Raw genomic sequence first — 26,511 nt, 5'->3', positions numbered from 1 at the left:
AAAATTAAGTCCAATTCAAAGGTTTTTGGTCCAAAATAATCCCAAAACTCTAAATACTGATGATTCTAAAAGGACGGATTAAAAAAAAAAAACAAACAAAAAAACATGAAATTCCCACAAATCTAAATTATAATGAAATCTGGGAACAGATGTGCATGTAAATGAGCTGAAGAAACATCTTTGTTTCATATTCAGTTATTGATAAAGAATCACCATTTCTCTAGAAAACCTCACAATCACAGACGTTCTGAAGCTCAGAGGTTGTGAAAACATTCAGTGAGTGTGAAGGAGACAATTTGAACATTTCTTGGTAAACTCAGATGATCTAAGGGCCTTATTTTATCCATTTCAAACTCCTCGTTTGAGCTGCTTTAGGAGCTCATCCTGTGTAAGAAATGACTGAGCAGTGTGCGCGCGCCGAGCGAGCGGCGTGCTGCAGCCTCTCAGTGATGGAGACGTTAGCATGTGAGGACATTCTTGGATATCGGAGGCTAAGATTAGCCTTTAGCTTCTGCTGAAATCCATAGATTTTTAACAGATGTGACGCTGATGAGTTTAGCTCCAGTTCGGGGCAGAAAGAGTTGACCTGCTCAGCTCAGGCTGGTTCCCTCCTCACACTGACAGACGTACGGTGCTCTCTCTGCTCACTGACGTAGCGCTGAGGCACAGTTGGTACGCAGACGTGGAGCAGAGAGGAGGAGCAGACCCTGACCAATCGGCAGCCTTCCTCAGCACAGGGAGCGAGTCGTGGCAGTTCCTTGTCGTCTCACACGCTGACGGTGACGTGTCGCGACGAGGCCGAGCGGCGTTTGATGTGTGCACGGCGCGGCCTGGGCTCAGACTGACAGTTGCACAATGGACCAATCAGGAGCCAGAGATAGAGCAGCACACACGCCCAGCACGATGACATCTTCACCCAAAACGTGGACCAACTCCCGTGGGTGAAGGTGGTCTCCAAAACCGCTGACTCATAGCTGAGGAGAAACAGCTGCTGTTACGCTTTGTCTGGTCACTGTGTTATCCTGTGGTGCTATAAAGTGAGGTGTAATGGTTAGAATGGTGACCTGAACCAGTTGGTGAGTGTCATCATGACGTAAAGCGACGCCAGGAAGAAGACGAAGTGGAAGAAGAAGTAGCTGTAGGCCACGCGCTGAGTCTCGTTCTGAACCACCTTCTGACAACCTTTAGGCTCCGCCTCCTCCGGCACTAGGTCATCATCACCTGGAAACAGAAGGAACGCCATCACTCACACTGTTGTGTGTGCTTGTGTGTATTAACCCTTCTCCTCAGGGCAGCAGAAGGAACAAGACGCTTTCTGTGTATTGTGTTGTGTTGTGTGTGGTGTGTGTGTGTGTGTGTGTGTGTGTGTACCCTCCTCCTCCTCAGGGCAGCAGAAGCAACAGGAAGCTTTCTGGAACTCGTATCTGTAAACTTTGATCATCCAGAACGGCCCGAAAACCTCAGCCAGGTACGAAGCCTCGTTACTGCTCACAGAACAAGAAGTGGAACAGTTAGCCTGATGTTAGCACTGCTAACAGTGCTGACAATGCTAACACCGCTATCAATACTATCCCTGCTAACAATGCTAACGCTGGTATCAATGTGAACACTGGTATTAATGCTATCACCACCATTAATGCTAACACTGCTTATTAATGCTATTACTGATAACATTGCTAACACTGTTAACAGTGCTAAAAATGCTATCACTGCTAACATAGCTATCAATGCAAACACTGCTATCACTGTTAACATCGCTAAGAATGCTAACACTGCTACCCATGTTAATGCTGTTATCAATGTTAACACTGCTATCCATGGTAATGCGTTTGTCACTGCTAATATTGCTATCACTGCTAATGCTGTTATCAATGCTAGCACTGCTATCCATGGTATTGCTCTTATCACTGCTAACATTGCTATCAATGCCAATACTGCTATCGCTGCTATCAATACTAACCATGCTATCATTGCTAACACTGGTGTCAGAGGTCAGTCTCACCATGCAAACAGAACACAGCAGTACATGATAGCTGCTCCAATGATGGCTACAGCGTTTCCTTCTTTCTGAAGTCCATCTTCACCCACGGTTGGATAACACACGGTCATGTTGGTTCCCTGGTACACAACTGACACACACACACACACACACACACACACACAACAACAACAACACTGTCAGTAACTCTGGTGACAGTTACTGTCTTTTTGCACTGTCAGGCTGTCAGCGGCATCCCCAGGAATGTGAAACATCAGTGTATCACACGTCGGTGCTAATCTTTTTTAATCTGATAGACAAAAATTAACTAGTACATTGACTAAAAACTGTTTCATTTTATTTTTATGAGCATATTAGAGCTTTAATAAATATGATCCCTTTAATTATTCCGCCTCCTCTACTTTTTCCTGAAAGCAAAGCAAAAAACTACTTTTAACTTTGATGAAAAATAACCAATCACTGCCCTCCAGTGTTAGAAATGAGAAAGGACGGCTCTCCTCTTCAAAATAAAAGCACCATTTGGTGTGTGTGCGTGTGTTACCTTTGTCTGGGGGGCGGCTGGACAGAGCAGAGAATGTCAGGTACATGACGTAACAGCTGATGATGGAGGCCTGAAGGAGACCAGAACGAGGCTGCTCTACACACACACATAGTTTGTTTTCAGGGAAAATAGCACTGTAGTGTAACATTGTGTAGTATTGTGTAGCATTATGCAGTCTTAACTGTAACTGTGTGTGTAGTGATGTGTACAGTTGTGTAACGGTATGGAGTATTGTGTAGCAATGTGCCACGTTGTGTTGTATAGTTTAGTACTGTGTAGCGTTGTACAGTGTTGTGTAGTGCTGTGTAGTATTGGGCAATGTTTAATATTGTGTAGTGCAACATTGTGTGCGTGTAGCGTTGTGTAGCAGTGACTCACTCTGTCTGACACAGGGTGTAACGGCGATGAAGGAGACCATCACACACAGTGACAGGTTGACCCACAGCAGAGCTTTGTTAAAGCTACAGAACTGTGTGTGTGTGTAGAAGTGAAACATGGAGACGAACGCTACGGCCGCCACAGCGTAGAAGATTAGCGTCGCACACGTTACCGCTACGCACCAACGCTTGTTCTCTGCTGCTCCTGTTAGCCTGAGGACGAGACAACAAGTGTACTGACTAGTTAGCTGTCAGCACTAGTTAGCACTTAGCAGTAATTAGCACTTAGTAATTAACAGTAGCAGTTGGCACTAGTTAGCACTTAGCACTAGCTAGCAGTAGTTAGCAATTAGCTCTAGTTAACAAGAGCAGTTAGCACGAGTTAGCATTAGCAGTTAGCAGGAACAGTTGGCACTAGTTAGCAGTAGCAGTTAGCAGCAGTTCTTAATAGTTGGCAGCAGAAAATAGCACTAGCAGTAGTTAGCACTAGCATTTAGCCCTAGTTAGAAGTTAGCATGAGCTAGCAGTTAGCACTAGTTAGCACAAGCAGTTCACATTAGTTAACACAATCAGTTCGAACTAGCAGTTCACATTAGTTAACACAAGCAGTTAGAACTAGCAGTTAGCAATAGTTAGCATGAGCTAGCAATTAGCACGAGCTAGCAGTTTGCACTAGTCAGCAGTAGTTAGCACAAGCAGTTCGCATTAGTTAACACTAGCAGTTAAAACTAGCAGTTAGCAAAAGCAGTTAGCACAAGCTAGCAGTTAAAACTAGTCAGCAGTAGTTAGCACAAGCAGTTTGAACTAGCAGTTAGCATGAGCAATTAGAACTAACAATTAGCACAAGCTAGCAGTTAGCAGTAATTCACTCTGTATGATGCTGCTGAGTGACTCCACTAATGTTCTAAAGCAGCTGGTGATCGTGTTAATTGGTAAATGGTAAATGGACTTGATTTTATATAGAGCTTTATCACCACTGAAACAGTCTCAAAGAGCTTTACATATCAGCTCATTCACCCAATCACTCTCACATTCACACACCAGTGGGACAGGACTGCCATGCAAGGCGCTAGTCGACCACTGGGAGCAACTTAGGGTTCAGTGTCTCGCCCAAGGACACTTCGACACATAGTCAGGTACTGGGATCGAACCTCCAACCTCTCGATCAGAAGACGACCCACTACCACCTGAGCCACGGTCGCCCTAATTGGTGACTGAGCCTCAGTGTTAGCTGGTCATCACTTAACACAGACACCAGTTTGATCAGAACAGCAGTGAAGCTGGACCTGCTGGTGGAGTTTGAGTCAGAGAGGGATGTTCCACTCTGTCTGTTTACTGGTTGTACTAGTTCATACTGGTTTATAGTTGTTATATTAGTTTATACTGGTTTTTACTAGTTTTACTGGTTATACTGGTATTCCTCTGTCTGCATTTGTTCTTTCAGGCTGTAGTGATTGATGATGAGGTTAGTAAACAGCACCCAGCATCGCTCAGCTCTGCTCACAGCTGTAATGACCATTTACAGTATAATTAACACTCTTATTTTGAAGGTCGTGTGGTTTACAGGCTGCTGTCACTCGTTCCTCAGCTTTTAAACATCTGAAGTGTAACAAAGTGTGAGATGAGCTTTAAGAACATGAAACAGCAAGATGTGCTGTTGATCAATAATATGTACTGGTTATGCTGTTTTATACTGGTTTATAATGGTTATACTGGTTTATAAACTGTTATACTGTTGATCAATAATCTGTATCATAATGTAATGTAACTTTACCAGTTTTTGTTCCAGGTGTGAGCGAAGGCTGTGATGAGGATGAGCTGGATGAGGATGAAGGCAAATCCTCCGACCACGCCCACATAGTGCCACGCTGAGAGAGAGAGAGAGAGAGAGAGGTAAATCAAACATCAGATGGTTGGATGAACGGTTGGATGTACAGCTGACACTGACCATGTAGGAAGGATTCTGTGGGGATGAAGAAGGCAGCGGTGCAGGTTCCCAACAGAGCCACAAACTTCACAAACCAGAATCTGTAACACACACACACACACTGTGTGTGACACAGAGGGGGCAGACAGCTCTGATTTCCCAGCATGCATCAGTGAGTCAGCGATAAACAGGAAGTGGGCCTAATATAATCCCTGTGATAATCCCTCTGATCAATGAAAGTGTGACAGACTTTAAACAGGACGTTCCCAGCTTTTCACACATTGTTCACAGAGACCACATGGATGTTCTCTGATCAATCAGTAGCACAGGGACTATGGACACATGGTACAGTCCAACCAATGAGAACAGACAGAATACTACATTCCCCCTGCTCTCATTTTATACAACGTGCTGATATCACAGCAGTGTGGTTACGAGAACTAATGCAGCTGTGCTATGTGATGATATGTGACGTTATGGTTACTTGTGTTATGTTATATGATGTTATCACATGATATTATGTGAGTGTTTCTCTTCCTGTGATGTCATAGGGGGACCGGAGGTACTGACCCATTGTGGATGAGGGCTCTGAAGTCCTGACTGGATTTGACGTCCAGGAGGAACAGCGCCATCATCAGGTAGAAACAGGAAGTACCAAAACACACCCTGTAGACGGCTGAGTAACCAACCAGCATCTCACACTGACCTCCACCATGGGCCTGGTCACACATCACATTAAAGAAAGGCACCTACACACACACAGACAGACAAAGTGCAGATAACATAGCAGATAAGTTAGGTAAATAAAATTAAGATAAGATAAATTAAGCTTGTAAAAAATAAGTAAGGATAAATTAAGCTAAGTTAGGATAGATAAAATGAGCTTAGATAAAATGAGAAATTAAGATTAAAAAAGTTGGATGAGATAATTTAGGTTAAGATAAGTTTAAATAAGGCAGCACGGGCCAAAGTTAGCCTGCAAGCGATTAGTTTTGGTCCGCTGCCCATATTTGAAATTTGAAACTTTTTTTTTTTTTTTTTTTTTTAATTTTTTGATGTTTTTTAATATATAAAAAAATTAAGTAAGACAGTACAGTGATTTATAAGGAATAAAATCTAAAGCTTCCTGTGAAGTGTCTTTGAGTTTTCTTTGAAAAGCACTATATAAAACTGATTAATTATTATTAATATTATTATAGCTGAGGTACTATCACATTATTTTTCTGTGGTTTTTAAGGATTTTTCAAGGCTGGGAAAATGTAGTGTTTTTGATTGTAATGGCGGGGTATGTTGTGTCACATTTTGTTGAATTTATATTGTATACTAAATAACTTTGAAGAAATTTAGATGTTTAATACTTTTATGCCATGAAACACAATAAAGAAAAGTGTTCTTCAATTTCAAAACTACTTTATTTGTTTATTTTGCACAGTTATGTTATTGGTATATTTAATTTCATGCCCTGGAACATGAATGTTTAGTTTTGGCCCTTGGCCCTCCACTGCCATTCATTTTTGGCCCTTCAATGAAAAACAATTGGGCACTCCTGCTTTATATCTATGAGTGTCAGTAACATTAATGTAAATAATAAATGTAGTCATTTTAGTCTTTTAATGTTTAATTATTTATTATTAGATTATGAACAGTTTTATTGCTTCTGCTTGGCATTATGGGAAAATGACACAACACAAAAGTCACACTCACGTTGTCCCTGACCAGCTCGGACACCGTCCTGGAGAGCATGAGGCAGGACACGGCACAGCTGAGGATGTGGAACAGTGTGTACATGATCCTGGTACTGGTGGAGGATTTAACAGGAGGACAGAAGGAACAGCACAGAGAGCAGGAGGCGGGGCCACAGCAGCAGCACACCTGAAACACACACACACACAGAGTGTTAGCATACATGCTACCTGAGCTAGCATAATGTAATGTTCTGTGTGGAGGTTGGAGTGAGGATTGAAAGTGTCAAAGTGAACACGGTTTGTATCAGAAACACTGAAAGGAAGCGATTTAAATGTCACTGAACAAAAAACACACACATTTTACAATAATTGTAAAAATCCTTCTTAAAGGAATATTTTTTAAATCCTCAATTTAAAAAAAAAAACTAAAATATTTCTAATATTATGAAAAAACATTTAGAAGAAATCTTTAAAATAACCTGCAAACATGAAGAAATCCTTGTAATTGTTCATCTCACACACGCGCACACACTCTTCCTGGTGTGTGTGTGTGTGTGTGTGTGTGTGTGTGTGTGTGTGTGTGTGTGTGTGTGTGTGTGTGTGTGTGTGTGTGTGTGTGTGTGTGTGTGTGTGTGTGTGTGTGTGTGTGTGTGTGTGTGTGTGTGTGTGTGTGTGTGTGTGTGTGTGTGTGTGAGAGTGATGCTAATCCTGTATTAATGCAGCTCGGATCCATATCTGCCTTCACTGCTCACACACCTTTACCCAGTCACAAGATAACATACACACCAGTCAAACCATAACACCAGCCTGTGCAAGCACTCATTCATTGAAGTCAGAAATATGTCACAAGATAATATGATCACCAGTCCATCTGTAACACCAACTGGTCCCAGCGCTCACTGTCATTCAGAAACCATGTCACTAGACAACATGATCACCAGTCAAACCTTAACACCAGCAGGTCATTCATTGAGTCAGAAAAAGGTCACAACATAACATGAATACTATTCCAGCCTTAACCTCATCTTATCCTGTACAAAAAGCTGGTCACTGTAGTGTTTAGTTTGATCCACAAACACTTTCTTTCTCCTGGGGAGAACCTGTAAACCCCCCCTCACCTGATAGGCCACCATGTTGAGGAAGTAGCTGTAGACGCCGCTGCGGTTCAACTCCTGAGAGGCTGACATGGTGCCTCTGAGCAGATTCTCATCCACCACAGCAGCAGTTCTGCATTTGGCCATCCACCTGCTGCTCAGAGAGACCACATCACGAACCAGTCCTAGACCCAGTCCACATCCTGACCTAGTTTCAGATCCAGTCCATGTCCCAGAGCAGCCGCTACACCTTCCATTTACAGAGGATCACATCCTCCTCCCTGCTCCGGTTCTGCTCCTAGGGAGACTAGGAGAACACCCCCCCCCCCTCGTGTCCCCACATTGGTTCGATCCACTGAGATTAGTCACACAGGGAGGGGAGGGGGGAGGCCGTGTGTCAGTCCATCTGTCCTGGTCCTCCCCTCCCCCATCACTGCTCACTAAGCTCTGATTCATTGAAGGAAAGGAGGTGGAGGACCGTGGGTGTAGTACTTCAAATGGTCACCATTATAACTGTTGACTCCAGCTTCTTCAGTCCAAATAAAACCAACAACCTCCAGATGATGTTGTTACTACAGCTGTGATTATAATCAAAGAACTGTGAGGCGCTAATTGTAAAGTTGTGCATCCTAAAATAAAACTGCAATTTTCTGCAACATTTAGCAACAAACCAAGTTTAATAAAACAATGTGATTTTTTTTTTTTTTTTTACCAGATTTAGAGCAAAAATATAATGTCAATGTTAAATCTAAATGCTAAATATGAAATCTAAATCTAAACGTTAAAATGTTAAATATTTACATTTAACATTTCGATGTAATATTTAATATTTAGATTTAACATTTAGCATTAAGATGTAAAATGTATCATTTAATTAAGATTTAACCTTGACATTATATTTTTACAAGAAAACATCACAAATATTGCTGTAAACCTGGTCAAAAGTAACAAATAAAATCACACACGTCTTTTTAAACGTGTGATGTTGCAGAAAGTTGCCGTTGATTTGAGCATGAGCAACTTTACAATCGGTGTCCCATAAAGATTAGTCACAAGATGATTCAATCACCCGTCGAAACATAACACCAACGGGAACAAGCTACACAAACGTTTTTTAGTTGGGTAATAATTGGTAATGTTGTTTATTTATTCATTGCTGTTGGTTTTGTTTATCAAGTTTTGTTTTTTATTCATTAAAAAGTTCTTTTGTTGGTGTAATAATTTTACTATTTATCATTATAACTGGTGACATTTTAATGCAGTTTTACAAATGAGCACTGGATTCATTGACAGTTTTTACTGTATTAACACACAGAACAATTTGTCAGTAACGAGTCACTAAATAACATGATCACAAATTGAATCATAACACCAACTGGTACAAGTGCTCACTGTGCTGACAAGCAGTCACTAGTCGCTATGTGCTAAGCTAACCCAAAAACATGGGACTGGTCGCTATGTGCTAAGCTAACCAAACATGTGGAACTGGTTGCTACGTGCTAAGTTAACCGAACATGTGGGACTAATTGCTACATACTAAGCTAACCAAACATGTGGAACTGGTTGCTATGTGCTAAGCTTACCAAAAATATGGGACTAGTCGCTACATGCTACCCTAACTCAAAAATATGGGACTGGTTGCTATGTGCTAAGCTAACCAAACATGTGGGACTGGTTGTTGCATGCTAAGCTAACCAAGCATGTGGGACTGGTCGCTATGGACTAAGCTAACCAAATGTTTGAGACTGGTTGCTACATGCTTTGCTAACCAAACATGTAGGACTTGTTGCTACGTGCTAAAATAACCCAAAAATATGGGACTGGTTGCTATGTGCTAAGCTAACCAAACATGTGGGACTGGTTGTTGCATGCTAAGCTAACCAAGCATGTGGGACTGGTCGCTATGGACTAAGCTAACCAAATGTTTGAGACTGGTTGCTACATGCTTTGCTAACCAAACATGTAGGACTTGTTGCTACGTGCTAAAATAACCCAAAAATATGGGACTGGTTGCTATGTGCTAAGCTAACCAAACATGTGGGACTGGTTGCTACGTGATAAGCTAACCAAGCATGTGGAACTGGTCGCTACGGACTAAGCTAACCCAAACATGTGGAACTGGTTGCTACAGCCTAAATTAACCAAACATATGGAACTGGTTGCTATGTGCTAAGCTAACCAAAATTATGGGACTGGTCGCTACATGCTACCCTAACCCAAAAATATGGGACTGGTTGCTACGTGCTAAGCTAACCAAACATGTGGAATTGGTCGCTACGTGCTAAGCTAACCAAATGTTTGAGACTGATTGCTACATGCTTTGCTAACCAAACATGTAGGACTGGTCGCTACGTGCTAAGCTAACCAAAGATGGATGACTGGTTGCTATGTGCTAAGCTAACCAAACATGTGGGGCTGGTCGCTACGTGCTAAGCTAACCAAGCATGTGGGACTGGTCGCTACAGGCTAAGCTAACCCAAACATGTGGAACTGGTTGCTATGTGCTAAGTTAACCAAATGTGTGGAACTGGTTGCTACATCCTAAGTTAACCAAACATGTGGAACTGGTTGCTACTGTACGTACTAAGCGAACCAAAAATGTGGGACTGGTCGCTTTGTGCTAAGCTAACACAAACACGTGGGACTGGTCTCTGTGTGGAGTTCCTTCCCAGATTTTGAGAAAGAAGTTAATTTATTGTGGAACATTTCTTAGATTTGTTTTAAAATGTTGGGAAAATGTGTTTTTTTTTTATTAGCCCTGCAGCGTGGAAGGTTAGAATGTTAAAGTCGCTGCTCTGAAACTCTTGTCCTGTCTATTTCGTCTGTCTCGGAGTCAGCTGAGGTCACTCTGAGTGTCTTCATCCCGTGGTTGAAAATGAGGACCTGATTGAAGCCACTGCCCTGAGTGTCAGATTAGATGTGGGTTAGAGTGGTGGGCGGGGTCTGAGGATAATCCCACTCTCAGTCAGGATGACCTTCAGTGACCTCACACCATAACCTACATCTGACTGACAACGTCACAGCAGCTCGGCTTTGTTAAACCTTTGTTAGTGAGACAGGACTCACCTGGACGCGTCATTAATTCATTTATTTCCTTTCTGTCATTGTGTGTGTATCAGGAGTAATTTAATAATAGTAACACACACACACATATAGCCTTCAGAAGACTTTTCCATAATCCACTAATTCTCCTCCAGCTTCACTTTCTAGGAACGACACACACACGCGTGCACACACACACACTAAGAGAACTTACACACTCCATGGAAGAAGAACCTTCCAGAACATCGAGAGTTAACACAGTCTGAATCCTGACAATCACACAACGAAGACACAAATCCACCACAAAGCTGTCAGAGCAACACAAAGTAACACAAAATAACAAACACACAAACGTCTATTTTTAAAAACACAAAACTGAGGACAGTTTCCCTGTAAAATGTAACCTGAGTTAGACTAAGTTAATTCTATGCTGTGAGAGTTAGACTAAGTCAATCCAATCCTGATCTGTGAGGGGGCGGTACTTCCTGTGCGTGTGTGAACAGGAGCAAACATTCCTGGAGGCGCTGAGGATAATGAGGCTGAAACAAAGCAGAGCTTTCAACAGTTTCATCACGGCTGGATGAGCATCAAACACTGAGGACAACTACACTGTGTTCATCTACACAAAGTCCGACTTTTACATCCAAACCACTAAGTTTTTAGAAGAAGTTCACAAACACAAGAGGAATCAGTTTGTTTACAGACGTATAAAGAAAAGATCTGTTTCAAGTTCCTTCCAAACATCTATGGAAGCCCGTTTCCGCCACTAAAAAAAATAAAAAATCACCAAGGAAAGTCATAATTATGAGAAAGAAAGTCATAATTATGAGAAAAAAAAGTCATAATTATGAGATACTTAAACACATTTACAGCAGCTTGTTCATGTGGTGAGCTGACACAGAGATGGCTGATAAGACTATCAAAGACTACTTTAGACTGGGCTTTACAAATGATGAAATACTTTGCTTGCAAATTCACATAGAAATATGCTGAGTAAACGCAACCTTGAAAAGATACTTTACTAACTCATGTTTCTCATAATTATGACTTCCTATCTCATAATTGACTTTCTTTCTCATAATTATGAGTTTCTAACTCATAATTATGACTTTCCTTGGTGATTTTTTATTTTTTTTTAGTGGCGGAAACGGGCTTCCATAAGTAAGACTAGTTAGATAAATAAAATAAAAAAATAAGAATGATATGTAATTTATTATTATTTTTCATTCCGATATTTTCTTTTTGTTTTCTTTAACATTGGTGTCGCCACTTTTCTCTTCCGTTTCTCACCGGAAATAGTTTAAAATATTTTCCGGTGTGCCAATTTGTTTTACATCTGTTTCTTCGTTAACTCCTCTAAAATTTATATACAGTTTACCTCATCTTAGTTTTGTTTGTTTTTAGGTACTTTTTTTTATATTTTGTAGTTTGTATTTAAATGTAAATCTTTTAATTTAAGGTATTTCCCGGTGGTGTCACCTCCTTTGGTTCCCCCCGGAACCATCCTTTCTCGTTCCTTCCCTCGTTGGTGGCAGCAGCAGCAACGATGGCTGAGGCGGACGCGGACCTGGACCTGGAACCCGAGGATTCCTGCACCGGGAAACCGGCGGAAAAACCGCGGAAACACGACAGCGGAGCGGCGGACCTGGAGAGAGTTACCGACTATGCCGAGGAGAAGGAGATTTCTAGTTCCGACCTGGAGACGGTTAGCACACGAACACAATGGAAATATGTTGAACTGAACCTAAATAATAAAAGCTAAACTAGTCCTAACTGAACTAAACCAAGCTGAACTGAAACCGGCTAAAATAAACCGAATTAAAGCTAACGAAGATTAATAAACAAAGGCAGTGGCTATCCGCACGAAGACGTATCAATATACTTAGATTCTATCCGTACGAAGCACCCCTCATTGGCCAGTTTAGGTAACGTGATAGGTCACGTATTTATGAATTGTTGTAATAATACGTAGCGCCCCCCATTGGCCAGTACTTTAATTTGCTATTTATACGTAGATTCCTAAAGTATGTTACAGACTAACTAACCCTGAACTACGTTATGGACTATAAACTACATTACAGACCAACTAACCCTAAAGTACGTTCCGGATTAACTAACCCTAAACTACGTTACGGACTAACTAACCCTAAACTACGTTACGGACTAACTAACCCTAAACTACGTTACGGACTAACTAACCTTAAACTACGTTACGGACTAACTAACCCTAAACTACGTTACGGACTAACTAACCCTAAACTACGTTACGGACTAACTAACCCTAAACTACGTTATGGACTAACTAACCCTAACCCTAAACTATGTTGTTGCAGCCTTAAGTTTAGTTAGGTATTAGTTAAGACATTTATGGTTAGGTTAAGTAAAGTCAGGGTTTGACACACATGGTTTCTATGGTAACAGACACAGAAACCAGTTTAGTTTGAACCAATCATTGTCAGGTCATGTGACTAAAGCCCCACCTTCCTTTCCTTTAGGCGATGTCAGTGATTGGAGACAGACGGTCACGGGAACAGAAAGCCAAGCAGGAGAGGTGAGTCCACTGGTGTTGTAAAGCAGCTGGTGATCGTGTTAACTGGTGACCATACACAGGAGGAGGAAACTGATACATTGACTGATGGTGCACTATGGCAGCCTCGCTTCCGTCAGTCTGCTCCAGGGCGGCTGTGGCTACAATAGTAGCTTACCACCACTAAGTGTGGAGTAAAAGAATAATGCCTTAAATCTGTAAAATGTCTATAATAAAGTGCAATATAAAATCCAATGTAATATTATAATTATTATTATGATTAGTGTTAGCCAGGATTGGGGTCAATTATAATTGTAATCACATAATTGATAATTAATTACAATTACAGCATAATTAAAATTCTAATAGTAATTTAAAAAATTGATTGCTGTCTTAATTGTAAATGTCATGAAAATTCTATAAAAATGATCAATTATAATTTAACGCTAAATTGGGGAACCGTGATACAGTTTAACAATTATTAAAATGTGTTTAATAACAAGCTTTCCCACACTTTACTATAAAAAAATAAAATAAATATTGGGGTATACTCACACAAAAAAGGCTCAGACACCAACACCAAAAATATTAAAACATATATTTTCATTGATTAGGAAGCTTAACAAGGTAACCAATAGATAGGAAAGAATTTAGATGATAGATATTTGTTTTTAGTGTATTTTACAGCTGATTTAGGACCTGTTATCATTTGAGATGCTAACAGAAAGCTAACACAAGAGGAAGGTTAAATTTAAGTTAAGTGTCTATTGATATGGAAACGTACTTAAGCGTAATGTGCCAGTGTTTCACTGTCAGAATGGCTGAGTAAATGTGATATTAATGAATAAATGGAGGTTGATGGGGTGACAGTTGTAGCTGTTTCTGTTCTTTGAGCGATGCTGGTGCTGTTTATCAATCTCATCAGACATTCTAATGATTGTGTATTAATAGTGTGTGTATTGCAGTGTTGACATGTGAATGTTTTGTGTTTCAGAGAGAAAGAGTTAGCTAAAGTCACCATTAAGAAGGAGGACGTGGAGCTGATAGTAAGTTATTTCCTTTAATTAAAAAACAAACAATCACACAGAGCTGATCATCTCTGGAAACTATGAAAAACCTTTAATGTGGGAAATAAATAAGTGTGAGACAAACTTAAGTTTTGTTCATTTGACACAACGGTTATTCTCATTACTTAATTTGTTTAATTTAACATTTTTATTTTTACCTCCCGTTTCCTGATTGACTTTTCAATCAATGATTAATACACTTCATTAATTTGACTTTTTAATTTTTTTTAACATTATGAATGATGTAGTAAAATACCATCTTAAGGTTTGTTTTTCTCGATTTTGCTATTATTTCACGTCAGTTTCAGATTCATACTATTAACTATTAATTTTTTCTCAGTAAAGTCCTTGAAGAAACACTGAACACACTTAGTTTAAAAACCATTTTAAATTAAAAAAATTTTTTTTTTAAATTTCAATTTTTTTTAAACAATGTGTTCAATGTTTCAATGAAGAAACATCGAACACATTTTTAATTTAAAAACCATTTAATGTTTTTCTTCTGTTCTTTTATCGGAATAAATTTTTCGATGAAATGATTTTGATTCTGAAGCCCTTCAGTCACAGCGACAGCAGGATGTTCCATTACGCCCAGTGAGCCTGAGTGTGTGTGTGTTCCAGATGTCAGAGATGGAGATCTGTCGTTCCGTGGCTGAGCGCAGTCTGAGGGAACACATGGGGAACGTGGTGGAAGCGTTGGTCACCCTCACAAACTGAAGAAGCTTCAATTGTTTGTTTGTTCTAAATAAAGCTGCTGTTTGTAAACAAATACAAAACGTAACTTTATTGAAACTCGGGAACAGGAAGGAGAACTACTTATTTACATCCTGGTGCAGCTGGTGCTCAGGTATTCCTCTTGTTGACGGTGGGCCTGTCGAACACGTCTCTCACTCCCGCTGCTTTCTGCTTGAAGAACTTGCTGTTCTGAGCGCTCTCCTGGGCCCAGGCCGAGTCAAACGATGTGGTGTCCTGGTCCACCAGGTGAGTGTACTTAGTACGGCCCGATCGACCAAAGTTCTTCACCTGCAGGAGGAGGAGAAGAGGGTGGAGCTTAGAGACCGATGGGGGACAAACTGTTCACCTATTAGTGTTACACTTCAACTGGTTGCCTTAGTAACTGGTGACTGTGTCTACATTCATCTTGAACCATGCAATCACAACATAACATGATCACCATTCCAAGCAGTACACTGTTTATGGCGTCTACTTATTTTAATGTAATGTGTCAGAGACTAGTCCCAGGATAACATGGTGACCAGTCCAAGCTGAACACCCACAACAAATCAATATTTAATATTTGGACTAATTTTAAACAATAAAAATGAATTAAATACAATCAAAACAATGAAGAAAATGTAAAGATATTGATAGACTTAAGAGTAAAACACATTGTTTATATTATTAAATCTATTGGTGATTTCAGGTGCAGTAGGGTCATGTGACCATTACCTGCATGACTGAGGGCAGGATGGTCTTGTTGAAGTGATCCTCCAGAGTAGGAGCGCTGAAGTCTCTCTTATACACGTCCTCCTCCTCGTCCTGGAAAACAAACAACCATTGGTCACATTTAATCACCTATTAGTGATATTAACTCTGATCATTAATCAGCCAGGCTCTGATGAACTCCATTAAGTGATTTTATTTTGTTAAGTGCAGAAACAGGAAGCGACACATTCATTCTGTAAATCAGTGCACTTAGTTCACATTTGTAACTTTGTGGGTTCTTGTTGTAAAGTCAAACATCTCGTGATTATTAATAACAGAATGAGAACTACAGGAAGTATTGATCACTGAGAACAGTTTACCAGTGTGTGTGTATATCTCACCATAAAGAAGGCTCCTCTGTGATAATACTTCTGTAGAAACTTGTATTTTCCTTTGCTGGCTTTATTCGTCACCGTCTTCCCGTTGTTTCTGAGCTCAGATCGTCTCTCCGCCTCTGTTAGAGACCTGAAGCGTTCTATCTCTGCCTTCTCCCTCTCCAGCCTACACACACACACAGCTGGTTAGGCTCCTCCCCTCCTATAGAACACAGTGGTGGTGTAGTGTTTCACTCACACTTCTCGGGCCTCTCTGTCCCTCTTGATGCGTTTCAGCTCTCTAACCTTCCAGCCCTCGTACTCCTCCTGGTCATTCTCTCCGTCCGTGTCCAGCGCGTCCAGAGCGGCCAGCGATCTCCGGTTCTCCTCCAACTCCTTCTTTGCTTCTTCTTCTACAATCTTCAGCGTGTAGCGGCGTCGCTCCTCAACCTGACGCTTGGCCTCTGCCTCCAGCTCACGCTGATGCTGCTCCTCGGCCTCGCGCTCTGCCACCGTCACACGGTCCTTCCTGTGTGTGTGCGCGCATACTAGCGTATAAACACATGCTTTTTTCTGTCTGTGTATATAGTATGTGTGTGTATATACAGTATATTTAGTGTGCATATACACACTGTAAAGTGTGTATGTATGTATATATATATATATATATATATATATATATATATATAGGGCCCGATTCTCCCGTCTGGACTTAAGCGTTTTTTTATGCGCCTCCAGTTGCGCACTTTTCTCCTGCGTGCATTCTTCGGTCCAGGTTCCTGACACGCCCACCGCGCATAAATCAACTAAAAGTGCTTAGTCAATGAATAAAGGCGGTCTGAAGCAAAGGAGGAGGAGGACTGGGCCATGATGTCATTTTTTTGGGGCTGTCTGGAAATCACAGAACATGGAGTTTTCCTAACGCTTGTAAATGTCATTGAAATCAGTGAAAATGATAGAAGTTCACTTTTAATTTGAAACGCCTTTGTTGATAAACAATGTAACAGGTTGATTTGATCAAATCATTGATCGGATTATTGATCAGATCATTGAAGGGATTATTGCAGTGTGAGGATCGGATATGTTTATATACAAGCCACAGTTAAAATCTTTCTTTTTGAATGGGAACGCCCACATTTCAGGACCGCTCCACCCAGAGTGCTTAACTGGGATGGAGGCGCGCAGCGACTGACTTAAGTACAGGGGGAGAATAGCACGCAGCGTAAAACAGCGCATGGGAGAATAGAGCCCATAGTGTATAGTGCGTATAAACACAGGCTTCAGTCTGGTCGTGTATGTATATATATATATAGTGTGTGTATGTACAGTATATATATATATATATATATATATATATATATATATATATATATATATGGTGTGTGTGTTTCTTGTGTACACACTTGTGTATAAACACAGGCTTAAGTCTGGGTGTGTATGTACATAAATAATGTGTGTGTGTGTGTGTGTATATATATATATATATATATATGGTGTGTATAGTCTGTACATACTTGCGTATAAACACAGGTTTCAGTCTGGGCGCAGCCTCGTCTTCACTATCCGTATAATCCTCGTACTCAGACTCAGACTCAGAGTCCTTCCCTGACTTGCCCTCCTCCTCCTCCACCTCCATCACCTCCATCTCTTCGTTCTTCCTCTCCTGAGCTCGCTGACGCATCATGGTTCGACGCCGCTCGATCTCTTCATCGTCCACCTCCTCCTCCTCCTCCTCTTCCTCCTCTTCTTCATCGGCCTCGTCCTCACTGCTCTCCGCCCTCTGCTGGGGCCACGCCCCGCCATCGTCTGACTCATCGCTGCTCTCGGCCACGGCCTCGGGCTCTGCGATCTGTCTGTGTCGGGCGAGCCTGAGGAAACACACACCATCATCATCATCTTCATCATGGTTTCCTGTGTGATGTAAAAACTAGTGAGTCTAACCTCTCCTCCACGTCCTCAGACACACGGTTCAGCAGACGTTTGAGACGAGGGTCGGACACGTCCTCCTCCTCCTCAGGCTCCGCCTTCACCTCTGCCTTTAGCTCCGCCTCTTTCCCTTTCTTTAGGAACTGGAAGTCTTCCTCTTCTTCGTCCGACAGCTCCATGGGAGCGTAGTCGGGACGTTTGCCCGACACGTAGCGTTTCACCTTCACCTTCTCCATAGAAAGCTCCCCTAGAGGATGGATTTAGACCGGTTTATACACGTTTAGAGCAACACAACAGCACATGTAAGTATATACTACACAAAACAACACCAAACCAAAGTATATTATACAAAACAGCAAAAATACACATACCTATAGAGAAACACACAAAACAAAACAAGCCACATAAAAAAACCCAAAAAAAAAAAACCCCACAAATTGATAAGAGCTGATGAAACGATATCTTTTTTTAACCCACACAAAACAACTGCAAACAATTGGTCCAAAATACACAAGATGACAACAAAAATATAAAAATAGCAACAAAAACACAGAAAATAATTTAAAAAAAACAAAAAAAAAAACAAGAAAATGCCAAGAAAAACACATGTTCTTCAGAAATGCAAAAAATAACTGTTAGTTCTAGTTGAGTGGACCACAATATTATTATAAACATAATACATTTACATAATAAAGTAATAAATAATTATAGTATCAATATTAGACCTTTATTTTAACTGACACATTGTGTTTAACTGTCTCCATATGTATAAAATGTATTATATATAAATATATTTATTTTATTTAGGAGTGGTGTGGAAAGTTATTCCAATGATAAATTAGAAACGTGTTTTTTATTCTTTATTTCTGCTTCAAATGTTGCTCTTTCGCCTGTTTCCCGATAGTCAGATTCAGTGTTTAGTTGGATTAATTTCCCTTCTCTGACCAATCAAAAGGTGTTTTAAAATGAAAAGATGGGATGGCAAACACTGTTAGCTTAGCACACTGCTAACCTTTCTCGTTCCACACCGGAACCGCTCCGGCCGTAGACTGGATCGGGGGCAGCTTCATGTTCAGGGCTTCACGACTCGACATCGCCGCTTTCTGGTGCTACAAACTGGGATTAAAATAAAAAAAATACTGTTTGAAAAAGGCTTTAAATCAGCAAACAAGCATTAGATCACGGACCAACGTTCAATCATTTCAACGCATGCGCAAAACGCGTCTACATCCGGTCGGTTTTTGTTGAATTTCGGTAACAATGAGTGTAAACATGTTATAGGATTAAAAATAAGGATAAAAGAAATATTTCAAAATAATTCTTTTGTGTGTTCTACGATTTTCCAAATGATTGGAAAGTTATGTTTTGAGTGAATTTCTATTTATTTTGTTTAATTTTCTATTTTATTTTTAATTATCAATGATGTGTATTGTGTTTTGATCGGTTATTGTACATTTGGTTAATGTGAATTATATATATATATATATATATATATTTTTTTTTTTAAACAATGTAATTTTTTTACTACTTTAACAATTAATCAATTCACAAACTGCCAATTTCCATCTCTAGCTTTCGTGTGAGCTGCAGATATGGATTTAAGAAAAGAAAATGGACTCGTTTGTGCATGATTTCAGTTTTTATAATTATTTTATTCATATTGTGTATACATTTCATTATCAGTATAATATTATTACTTTAGTGTCTAAGTATTTAATTAAAGTATTAATGCTGGAACACAGACAAATCCATCTTGACAGGCATGTCATTTGGTATTTTTAAATTACAGACAGATAAAATGTTTCTTATTAATCTTTTATTTATATTACCTCAAAACCTGTTTCCAATTATTCACTTCAGAATATAAATAATATACGACTTCATCAAGTGCTCAGAAATAACAAAGCTTGAAAGACTGTTCAAATAATACCTAAACATAAATTCAATGTGATGCCCCAGAGAGGAGGAATCAAAGGCAGGCACGGGCCAACGCTTGTCCTTCATGTTCTTCTCTTCTTCATGTCACTCATTAAAAAATGTTTGTGAAATATCAGTATATAGGCGCACGCAAGAGCGTTGATGTGTGCACTTAAAAGCAGGATAATTGAATATATGAAATAGTTTTCTTTGAGCAACAATGTGAGAAATATCAGAATGCTTTTATTGGCATCAATTATAAAATATTATCTAAATGTAAATATCCTTCTCTCAGATACACACTAACGTTCCTCCAGCACAAGGCTTTTCAACCTTGGGGTCACAGGACAAACTATTTATTTGAAGAAAAATTTGAGCCCATTTTTGCTTTTTTTTTGGAACATTTTTCTGCAACTACACCAAACTCACCATGTTAACTTATTTTCATCACTTGTTCTTGCCATATTTTTGCTACATTATTCTCATTTCTGTCACTTCATTACATTTCAGTGCCTGATCTGCAAATTTTTTCCACATAATGTCACATATGTTGATTCATTATTGTCACTTTTAACCTCTTTTCACCATATTGCATGCTTATTTTGGCCAATTTAACCACATTCACTATTTTTCATGCCAATTATTTGCCAGTTTAAACTAATTGTTCCAATACTGACACTTTTTTTTTTTTATACCACTTTTTCTGTTTCTGACCACTCTAATTTACAACTTTTAATCAATTTCTGTGGTTTTTGAAATCCCATTTCACCACCTTTTCAGCCCATTTTATTTCTGATTAAAACAAGAATTTCCATCTTTAAGATGACTATATACGATGGCACAAATAATAATAAACTTCCTGGATAACAGTGGATATTATTCAGATGAATAAATAAATGTGGTTATCACAGATTCATAGAACAATGGACCATCATTTTACTGACTTTATGGATGGACCCCAAAAATCTCTCCCCTTTATTCCCCCTTATAGATGGTCCTGTCTCCATATAACTGTTCTTCAATGTTCAACCACCTTCAGGTACAGTGAGGGTCCCCGCTATCCCGAACCTTAATTTTGGGGAGCACAGGCTTAAAAGGTTGAGAACCACTGGTCCAGCAAAGAAACACGGTGGATATCAAACATCATTTATTCATCCAGTTGTGTGTGTGTGTGTGTGTGTGGTCACAAGATGATCCCTCTCTGTGTGAACAGCTGGTCCAGTTTCTCCTCCAGTACAGCACTGGTTCCTCTCAGTCCTCCAACAACCTCTGACGCCCACAGGAAGTACTGCTGCACACGCTCAGAGGACCAGCCTGGAACACACACACACACTTTATATAAATACTGAATTGTATTGTATGTAGTTGTGTAGTGGTTGTGTTACCCACCCACAGGTGTGCAGTGGTTCAGGTCCCTCAGGTTGTACAGTTTATCAGCCAGTTTAACTAGCTTAGCATTAAAGCTGGAGCTAGCCGCGTGCTCCACCTGAGCTTGTTTCCGCTCCGCCTTCGTCAAACTCTTATCGTCCGTTACCTCGGCAACGATCCCAGCAACCACCGCCCCGAAATGATGCTGTAGCTCAGCGGGAGATGTGTTTGTGTCCTCCACTGTGTCATGGAGCAGGGCCGCCTGACACACACACAATATTAGTGTGTGTGTGTGTGAGTGAGTGAGTGAGAAATTACAAACCTGTAAGACTTCAATATTAGTGATTCCTGCTTCATGGCTGAGAATTCTGGCAACTCCTACACACACACACACACACACACACACACACACACACACACACACAGAAAATCAACTCCGACTGATCAATCACCAGTTGTTGGTTTGTTGTGAGTCTGCCTATAGTTGTGTTGTCTGTTTGCTTTGTGACGCTCACTTTGTGTGTTTGTCAGTACCTTGACTTTTTCACTCAGTTGTGTAACTTGTTTGTGAGTGCTGTGTAGTTATTTTGTGATTGTTGTGTTATTTCGTGAGTGTTGTGCTATTATTTTGTGTGTGTTGTGTAGTTATTTTGTGATTGTTGTGTTATTTCGTGAGTGTTGTGCTATTATTTTATGTGTGTTGTGTAGTTATTTTGTGATTGTTGTGTTATTTCGTGAGTGTTGTGCCATTATTTTATGTGTGTTGTGTAGTTATTTTGAGTGTTAGCCCTAACCTAATCCAATAAACAAATAAAACACGTGTCCATTCACTTTGAAAACAAAAACAAACAAAACTGAATTATTTATTCAAGCACAAATTCATTTTCTGGTAGTGCGCATGTCTATGGTGACACCTGGAATGATTCTGTGTTGTGTTCATGGTGGTCGTTACTTTGAGCTCTCAGTGGTAGATTCGTGTCTTTTTCTCGGCGGCTTTTCAGTAAACGCTGTTTAGTGTACTTTTAACCACATAAACTCACACACGGTCAGTGAATGTAACTTAATAGAACAAATATAATCTAAATGTATCATATATAATGCATGTATAAGTGCTGACTTTCTAATCGAGAGTAGAGAAGTTGTAAAGTCCGAGCCTACCGATCGGGTGGTTGATATACGGAGTCGCTTCTGGATCTTTTCTTCGCTGGTTTCGATGTTTTTCTGCTGCAAAGTGAACCGTTTCTAACAGTAAAATAGCGTCTGAGCTCATGGTGAGGGACAAACCTAGCTATGAAGCCTCAAAATGTCAACAAAAAGTGAGCAATGTCAGACGAGCGCTCAAATGTAGGGTTTATGGGCCAAGTTGCTACCCGTAGTCACATGACGGGGCAGGTCACCGTCATTGGCTAATTTAGGACTAATAAAAACGTGTGAATTACTGGATAACGTAGTTTAAAACCATCCGTGCTTTTTAATAAAACAACATTTTTGGTCGTTTTAACGTAAAAATGAATTGAAAATATTATACATTATATCATGGTTTTCTAACGTGTGTATGTATGAAAAGAAAAGCTGAATGTACTGGAAAAAAATATAACTTTCACAAAAGAAAAGTAAGACATAACGACACTACATAAATATTAGTAATTCATCTTTAAGAATGAACAAATACAAAATATTTACTAAACAAAGTAAGTATTTTGCTCATGAAAGTGAAGAAGTAAGTTAAAAAAAACAACTAAAACTTGTATAATTTTAATGAATAAATAAAACAATTAGTGTTAAGATATATAAATTGGTTATACATGTTAAAATGAATAAATGAAAACAGTCGCTCAGACTAAACAGATGTAATTATATCACTCCTCCAGCAGGAGGCGGTAAAACAAGCTTTAATCTGTTTGACAGCAGTGTCGTTTTCTGCCTCAGCAGCTTCATTTGTCATCTAGTAGTAGTAGTTTAGCGTTGAAAAGATATATTTTATTTTCGATAAACGTATTTAGTTAGGGCTTAAATACTTAATAATTTAGTATATGGAGTGTTTTTAATAAAACTATCTGTGGAAATCGGCACCTTTTTTCTGTCATTCCGGGTTTCATCTACTGATGTAGCAACGGCAGCAGGTAGTACCAATTATTACCGAAAAGCCTTTAACTAAGGAATTATATCACACACACAGCGCTTTTTACAATGATTAATTCGGTGCTTTATAGAGAATTAAAATACACTCTGTCAACGTACAGATTCTCATCAAATCTGATTGTAAAATATGTGTTTTTAGCCTTCAAGCTAGCACGGTGTTCTGTTTACACTGGTGTGCGTTTTAGCTGGTGACCGACTGCAGGTGGAAAACTAGTAAAAGCTACATTTCTCAATGTTGTACAGACATTTTACATTACCTGGTGACAGAGAATAATGTAAAAATTATGATTATATAAAATAAATGTAATAAAATAGTTTGAATGCACTCACTAATGTCTGCTGTGTCACCAATACAACTGGATACGAGCTAAGTCATGACATCTGTATGTGTTTGTGTTTCCAGCATGGCTTTCAGCAGTAGAACAGACTCTCCTAAGCTCCCAGATTTCTCCATGTTGAAGAGGCTGGTCAAAGACCACCTGGTTTACCTGCTGGAACAGGTAGGCCCCGCCCCTCCACCAATCAGCATCCTCCTCTGTGTGTGTGTGTGTGTGTGTGTGTGTGTGTGTGTGTGTGTGTGTGTGTGTGTGTGTGTGTGTGTGTGTGTGTGTGTGTGTGTGTGTGGGGGTGTGTGTGTGTGTGTGTGTGTGTACACTGAATGAACTGCGTGATCGGACGCACATGCTCATCAAACCACTGAAGCATCCTGAATGTTGATCACAGACCTGCTGGTGTTACGCTTTAACTAGTTATCATGTTATCTTCTGACTAGTTTCTGATGTACTGAGGCTAGTGTTATGGTGTTATGGTTTGGCTGGTGATCATGTTAACTTGTGACTCTTTTTCTTGTTGTGCAGCTGCCTGGAAAGAAAGACCTCTTCATTGATGCAGACTTGATGAGTCCTTTGGATCGCATCGCTAACGTCACAACGCTCAAGGTGACACACACACACACACATACTGACACACACATACACACACACATCTTCATTGTCCTGTTTTGTTGCAGGAACATGAAGTGGACAAACTGTATAAGGTGGAGCTGAAAGCGATCGTCAGCACAGCTCAGCAGTAGGTGTCTGTGTGTGTGTCTATGTGTGTCTGTTTGTGTGTCTATGTGTGTCTGTTTGTGTGTGTGATCACAGTCTCACTCTGTCCTCTACAGGCTGTGCTTCTTGATCAGACCCAGGATCCAGACTGTGAAGTGGATTTGTGGTGAGTGAGTCTTCTCCTCCTCCTCCTCATTTTGCTCTTCTTCATATTCTCTTTTTTCTAATTATTTTTCTTCTTCCAGATGTGGTTAATGCAGACAAAGCAGCAGGAATCGAGAGGAAGTACAAGATCATCTTCACCCCTCAGAAGGTTTGTGTGTGTGTGTTTGTGTGCATTAGTCTGTGCTTGTGTATTCATGTGTGTGTGTGTGTGTTTGAACCTGCAGTTCTACTCCTGTGAGTGTCTCCTGGAGGATCAGGGCGTGTTTGGAGGTCAGTGAACTTTAAACGCTGCTCTCGTTCAAACAGTGATAAATTATATAAAGTTAGTGATGCATGTTTGAGAGCACATTCAGTATGTGGCCCCTTTAAGACCAGAGAAGCTGCTGCAGAGCAACTTCAAAGACAAAAGCATAATCTCTTTTAGTCAACAGTTTCATTTTTACCATATGTCACCCAGGCCTGGTTGTGATCTTGTGTCTTTGTTGTGTGTATTGTTGTGTCTACTGTTGTGTTTGTGTGTCAGATGTGAGCGTGGATGAGTGGGACTTCCTCCTTCTTCCTCTGGACGATGACGTGCTCAGCATGGAGCTGCCCGAGTTCTTCACAGACTCTTTTCTGGTAAATCCACCACATCAGGGGTTCTCAATCTTTGGGTCAGGACCCCATTTGGGGTTGCGAGACATTGGGAGGGGGTCACCAGATGCCTTCAAGTAACTAAAAATATTTTTTGAACAGTTTGAGCCCATTTTTGCTTATTTTTACTTTTTTCTGCAACTACACCAAACCTTCCATATTTTAACATATTTTCATCACTTTTTCTTGCCATAGTTTTGATACATTACTCCCATTTCTGACACTTCACCATCAAATTTAAATGCCTTTTCTGCACTTTCTTTGCCCACTTTTCCACCTGTCGCATATGTTGACCCACTATTGTCACTTTTAACATCTTTCCACCATATTTCATGCTTATTTTTGCCAATTTAACCACATTCACCATTTGTCATGCCCATTATTTGCCAGTTTAAACTAATTGTTCCAAAATTAACACTGAACCCTTTTGACCACTTTTTCTGTCTGTTTTTGCACACTGTAATTTGTAACTTTTAATACATTTCTGTGGTTTTTAAAATCCCATTTCACCACATTTTCTACCATTTTTGGTCACTTTTAACCCATTTTATGTCTAATTAAAACAAGGATTTACATCTTTAAGATCACTATATATTATGTGTGTGTATGTGTTCCAGGCTGGTGATCAGCGCTGGCTAAAGACTGCGGCTAATGTACTCCGCCTCCTGCACATGCTCTACGGTCCGTTCTCTAAGGTTTACGGCATCGGACGCTGCTCTAAGGTGCTGAGAGGGGGAGAAGGCGGGAACATCATTATCATCATCACTGCTTAGTGTGTGTGTGTGTGTGTGTGTGCGTGTGTCCGTGTCCACAGATGACCCACGAGCTATGGAGGGAGACCCTGGAGGAGGAGGCGGAGTTGAAAGAAAGGCGTGCTGAGATCGGGAAGGTGTTCATCATAGACAGAGGTGTGCGCTTCTTCATCCTCCGCTTCTTCCTCTTCCTCCTTCTCATCGTCACATCTTCTTTCCTACAGATGTGGACTTTGTCACTCCTCTCTGCTCACAAGTGGTCTACGAAGGTCTGGTGGATGACATCTTCAGGATTAAATGTGGTGAGTTCACTTTAAAAGCTGAGTCATTAGGCTCCTCCTCCTCCTGTTTAGTGCTTACACCACTGACCAATCACAGAGCCCCTCTGAGTGTCAAGGCCATTCATTGGTTCCTGTGAAACACACTGATGGACATTCAGTGAGAAACCTGTTTATCTGTCATCATCAGTGAAGCCCCCCCCCATACAGGGAGAGCACTAGT

General features: G+C 40.2%; 5 protein-coding genes and 1 long non-coding RNA gene across 8 annotated transcripts in view; 3 read left to right on the top strand and 3 right to left on the bottom strand.

Annotated features, from left to right (window-relative positions):
• Positions 1 to 237: 237 nt before the first annotated feature.
• serinc4 (serine incorporator 4) lies at positions 238 to 8,051 on the bottom strand. The gene is made up of 11 exons (XM_028442279.1): positions 7,648 to 8,051; positions 6,549 to 6,716; positions 5,415 to 5,593; positions 4,866 to 4,945; positions 4,692 to 4,785; positions 2,919 to 3,130; positions 2,541 to 2,636; positions 2,003 to 2,129; positions 1,372 to 1,484; positions 1,065 to 1,221; positions 238 to 974 (listed from the first exon to the last, which is right to left on the bottom strand). The coding sequence occupies exons 1-11, from the start codon at positions 7,768 to 7,770 to the stop codon at positions 767 to 769; spliced, it is 1,557 nt and encodes a 518-aa protein (XP_028298080.1). The 5' UTR covers positions 7,771 to 8,051; the 3' UTR covers positions 238 to 766.
• LOC114460351 (uncharacterized) lies at positions 1,186 to 7,662 on the top strand. Of its 2 annotated transcripts, none has more exons than XR_003673586.1 (4): positions 1,186 to 1,468; positions 4,695 to 4,810; positions 5,396 to 5,482; positions 6,564 to 7,662. It is a non-coding gene; the product is annotated as an uncharacterized LOC114460351 (long non-coding RNA). The 2 variants fall into 2 exon arrangements; XR_003673585.1 differs by having other exon boundaries at positions 1,332 to 1,468; positions 4,707 to 4,810.
• Positions 8,052 to 12,154: 4,103 nt separating the features above from the next.
• hypk (huntingtin interacting protein K) lies at positions 12,155 to 15,030 on the top strand. Its single transcript, XM_028442277.1, has 4 exons — positions 12,155 to 12,370; positions 13,161 to 13,216; positions 14,187 to 14,238; positions 14,881 to 15,030. Exons 1-4 carry the CDS (start codon positions 12,212 to 12,214, stop codon positions 14,974 to 14,976), a joined length of 363 nt encoding a protein of 120 aa, XP_028298078.1. The 5' UTR covers positions 12,155 to 12,211; the 3' UTR covers positions 14,977 to 15,030.
• On the bottom strand, positions 15,021 to 19,251 carry mfap1 (microfibril associated protein 1). The gene is made up of 7 exons (XM_028442274.1): positions 18,997 to 19,251; positions 18,000 to 18,231; positions 17,573 to 17,926; positions 16,318 to 16,587; positions 16,086 to 16,245; positions 15,709 to 15,798; positions 15,021 to 15,282 (listed from the first exon to the last, which is right to left on the bottom strand). Exons 1-7 carry the CDS (start codon positions 19,076 to 19,078, stop codon positions 15,103 to 15,105), a joined length of 1,368 nt encoding a protein of 455 aa, XP_028298075.1. The 5' UTR covers positions 19,079 to 19,251; the 3' UTR covers positions 15,021 to 15,102.
• Positions 19,252 to 20,867: 1,616 nt separating this feature from the next.
• On the bottom strand, positions 20,868 to 22,629 carry hddc3 (HD domain containing 3). Its single transcript, XM_028442276.1, has 4 exons — positions 22,428 to 22,629; positions 21,592 to 21,647; positions 21,291 to 21,531; positions 20,868 to 21,215 (listed from the first exon to the last, which is right to left on the bottom strand). The coding sequence occupies exons 1-4, from the start codon at positions 22,537 to 22,539 to the stop codon at positions 21,085 to 21,087; spliced, it is 540 nt and encodes a 179-aa protein (XP_028298077.1). The 5' UTR covers positions 22,540 to 22,629; the 3' UTR covers positions 20,868 to 21,084.
• LOC114460345 (vacuolar protein sorting-associated protein 33B-like) overlaps positions 22,249 to 26,511 on the top strand; it is an 8,885-nt gene continuing 4,622 nt past the window's right edge. Inside the window, exons 1-11 of one of the 2 annotated variants that reach the window (XM_028442273.1) lie at positions 22,249 to 22,314; positions 23,815 to 23,911; positions 24,269 to 24,349; positions 24,421 to 24,482; positions 24,577 to 24,626; positions 24,706 to 24,773; positions 24,850 to 24,895; positions 25,149 to 25,243; positions 25,876 to 25,980; positions 26,073 to 26,166; positions 26,235 to 26,312. In XM_028442273.1, coding sequence (XP_028298074.1) covers positions 23,816 to 23,911; positions 24,269 to 24,349; positions 24,421 to 24,482; positions 24,577 to 24,626; positions 24,706 to 24,773; positions 24,850 to 24,895; positions 25,149 to 25,243; positions 25,876 to 25,980; positions 26,073 to 26,166; positions 26,235 to 26,312 — 775 coding nt within the window. In that variant the 5' untranslated portion in view covers positions 22,249 to 22,314; position 23,815. Of the gene's footprint in view, positions 22,315 to 23,167; positions 23,393 to 23,814; positions 23,912 to 24,268; positions 24,350 to 24,420; positions 24,483 to 24,576; positions 24,627 to 24,705; positions 24,774 to 24,849; positions 24,896 to 25,148; positions 25,244 to 25,875; positions 25,981 to 26,072; positions 26,167 to 26,234; positions 26,313 to 26,511 lie in introns of those variants that run through there. The other variant, XM_028442272.1, reaches the window with a different exon arrangement.

This window comes from Gouania willdenowi, unplaced genomic scaffold, assembly GCF_900634775.1.
Source record: "Gouania willdenowi unplaced genomic scaffold, fGouWil2.1 scaffold_430_arrow_ctg1, whole genome shotgun sequence".
Lineage (NCBI taxonomy): Eukaryota > Metazoa > Chordata > Actinopteri > Blenniiformes > Gobiesocidae > Gouania > Gouania willdenowi.
The sequence above is the reverse complement of the archived record's forward strand: the minus strand, read 5'-3'. Positions and strand labels throughout refer to the sequence as shown.

Coding starts and splice junctions, on each gene's coding strand:
- serinc4 (XM_028442279.1), bottom strand. CDS start 7,770: ATGGCCAAATGCAGAACTGCTGCTGTGGTGGATGAGAATCTGCTCAGA. Junction 4,946..5,414: donor AGAGCCCTCATCCACAATGG/GTCAGTACCTCC, acceptor TGTGTGTTACAG/ATTCTGGTTTGTGAAGTTTG. Junction 2,637..2,918: donor TACACCCTGTGTCAGACAGA/GTGAGTCACTGC, acceptor GTGTGTGTGTAG/AGCAGCCTCGTTCTGGTCTC.
- hypk (XM_028442277.1), top strand. CDS start 12,212: ATGGCTGAGGCGGACGCGGACCTGGACCTGGAACCCGAGGATTCCTGC. Junction 13,217..14,186: donor CAGAAAGCCAAGCAGGAGAG/GTGAGTCCACTG, acceptor TTTGTGTTTCAG/AGAGAAAGAGTTAGCTAAAG. Junction 14,239..14,880: donor AGGAGGACGTGGAGCTGATA/GTAAGTTATTTC, acceptor TGTGTGTTCCAG/ATGTCAGAGATGGAGATCTG.
- mfap1 (XM_028442274.1), bottom strand. CDS start 19,078: ATGTCGAGTCGTGAAGCCCTGAACATGAAGCTGCCCCCGATCCAGTCT. Junction 16,246..16,317: donor GACAGAGAGGCCCGAGAAGT/GTGAGTGAAACA, acceptor GTGTGTGTGTAG/GCTGGAGAGGGAGAAGGCAG. Junction 15,799..16,085: donor ACAGAGGAGCCTTCTTTATG/GTGAGATATACA, acceptor TTTGTTTTCCAG/GACGAGGAGGAGGACGTGTA.
- hddc3 (XM_028442276.1), bottom strand. CDS start 22,539: ATGAGCTCAGACGCTATTTTACTGTTAGAAACGGTTCACTTTGCAGCA. Junction 21,532..21,591: donor CTAATATTGAAGTCTTACAG/GTTTGTAATTTC, acceptor TGTGTGTGTCAG/GCGGCCCTGCTCCATGACAC. Junction 21,216..21,290: donor GAACCACTGCACACCTGTGG/GTGGGTAACACA, acceptor TGTGTGTTCCAG/GCTGGTCCTCTGAGCGTGTG.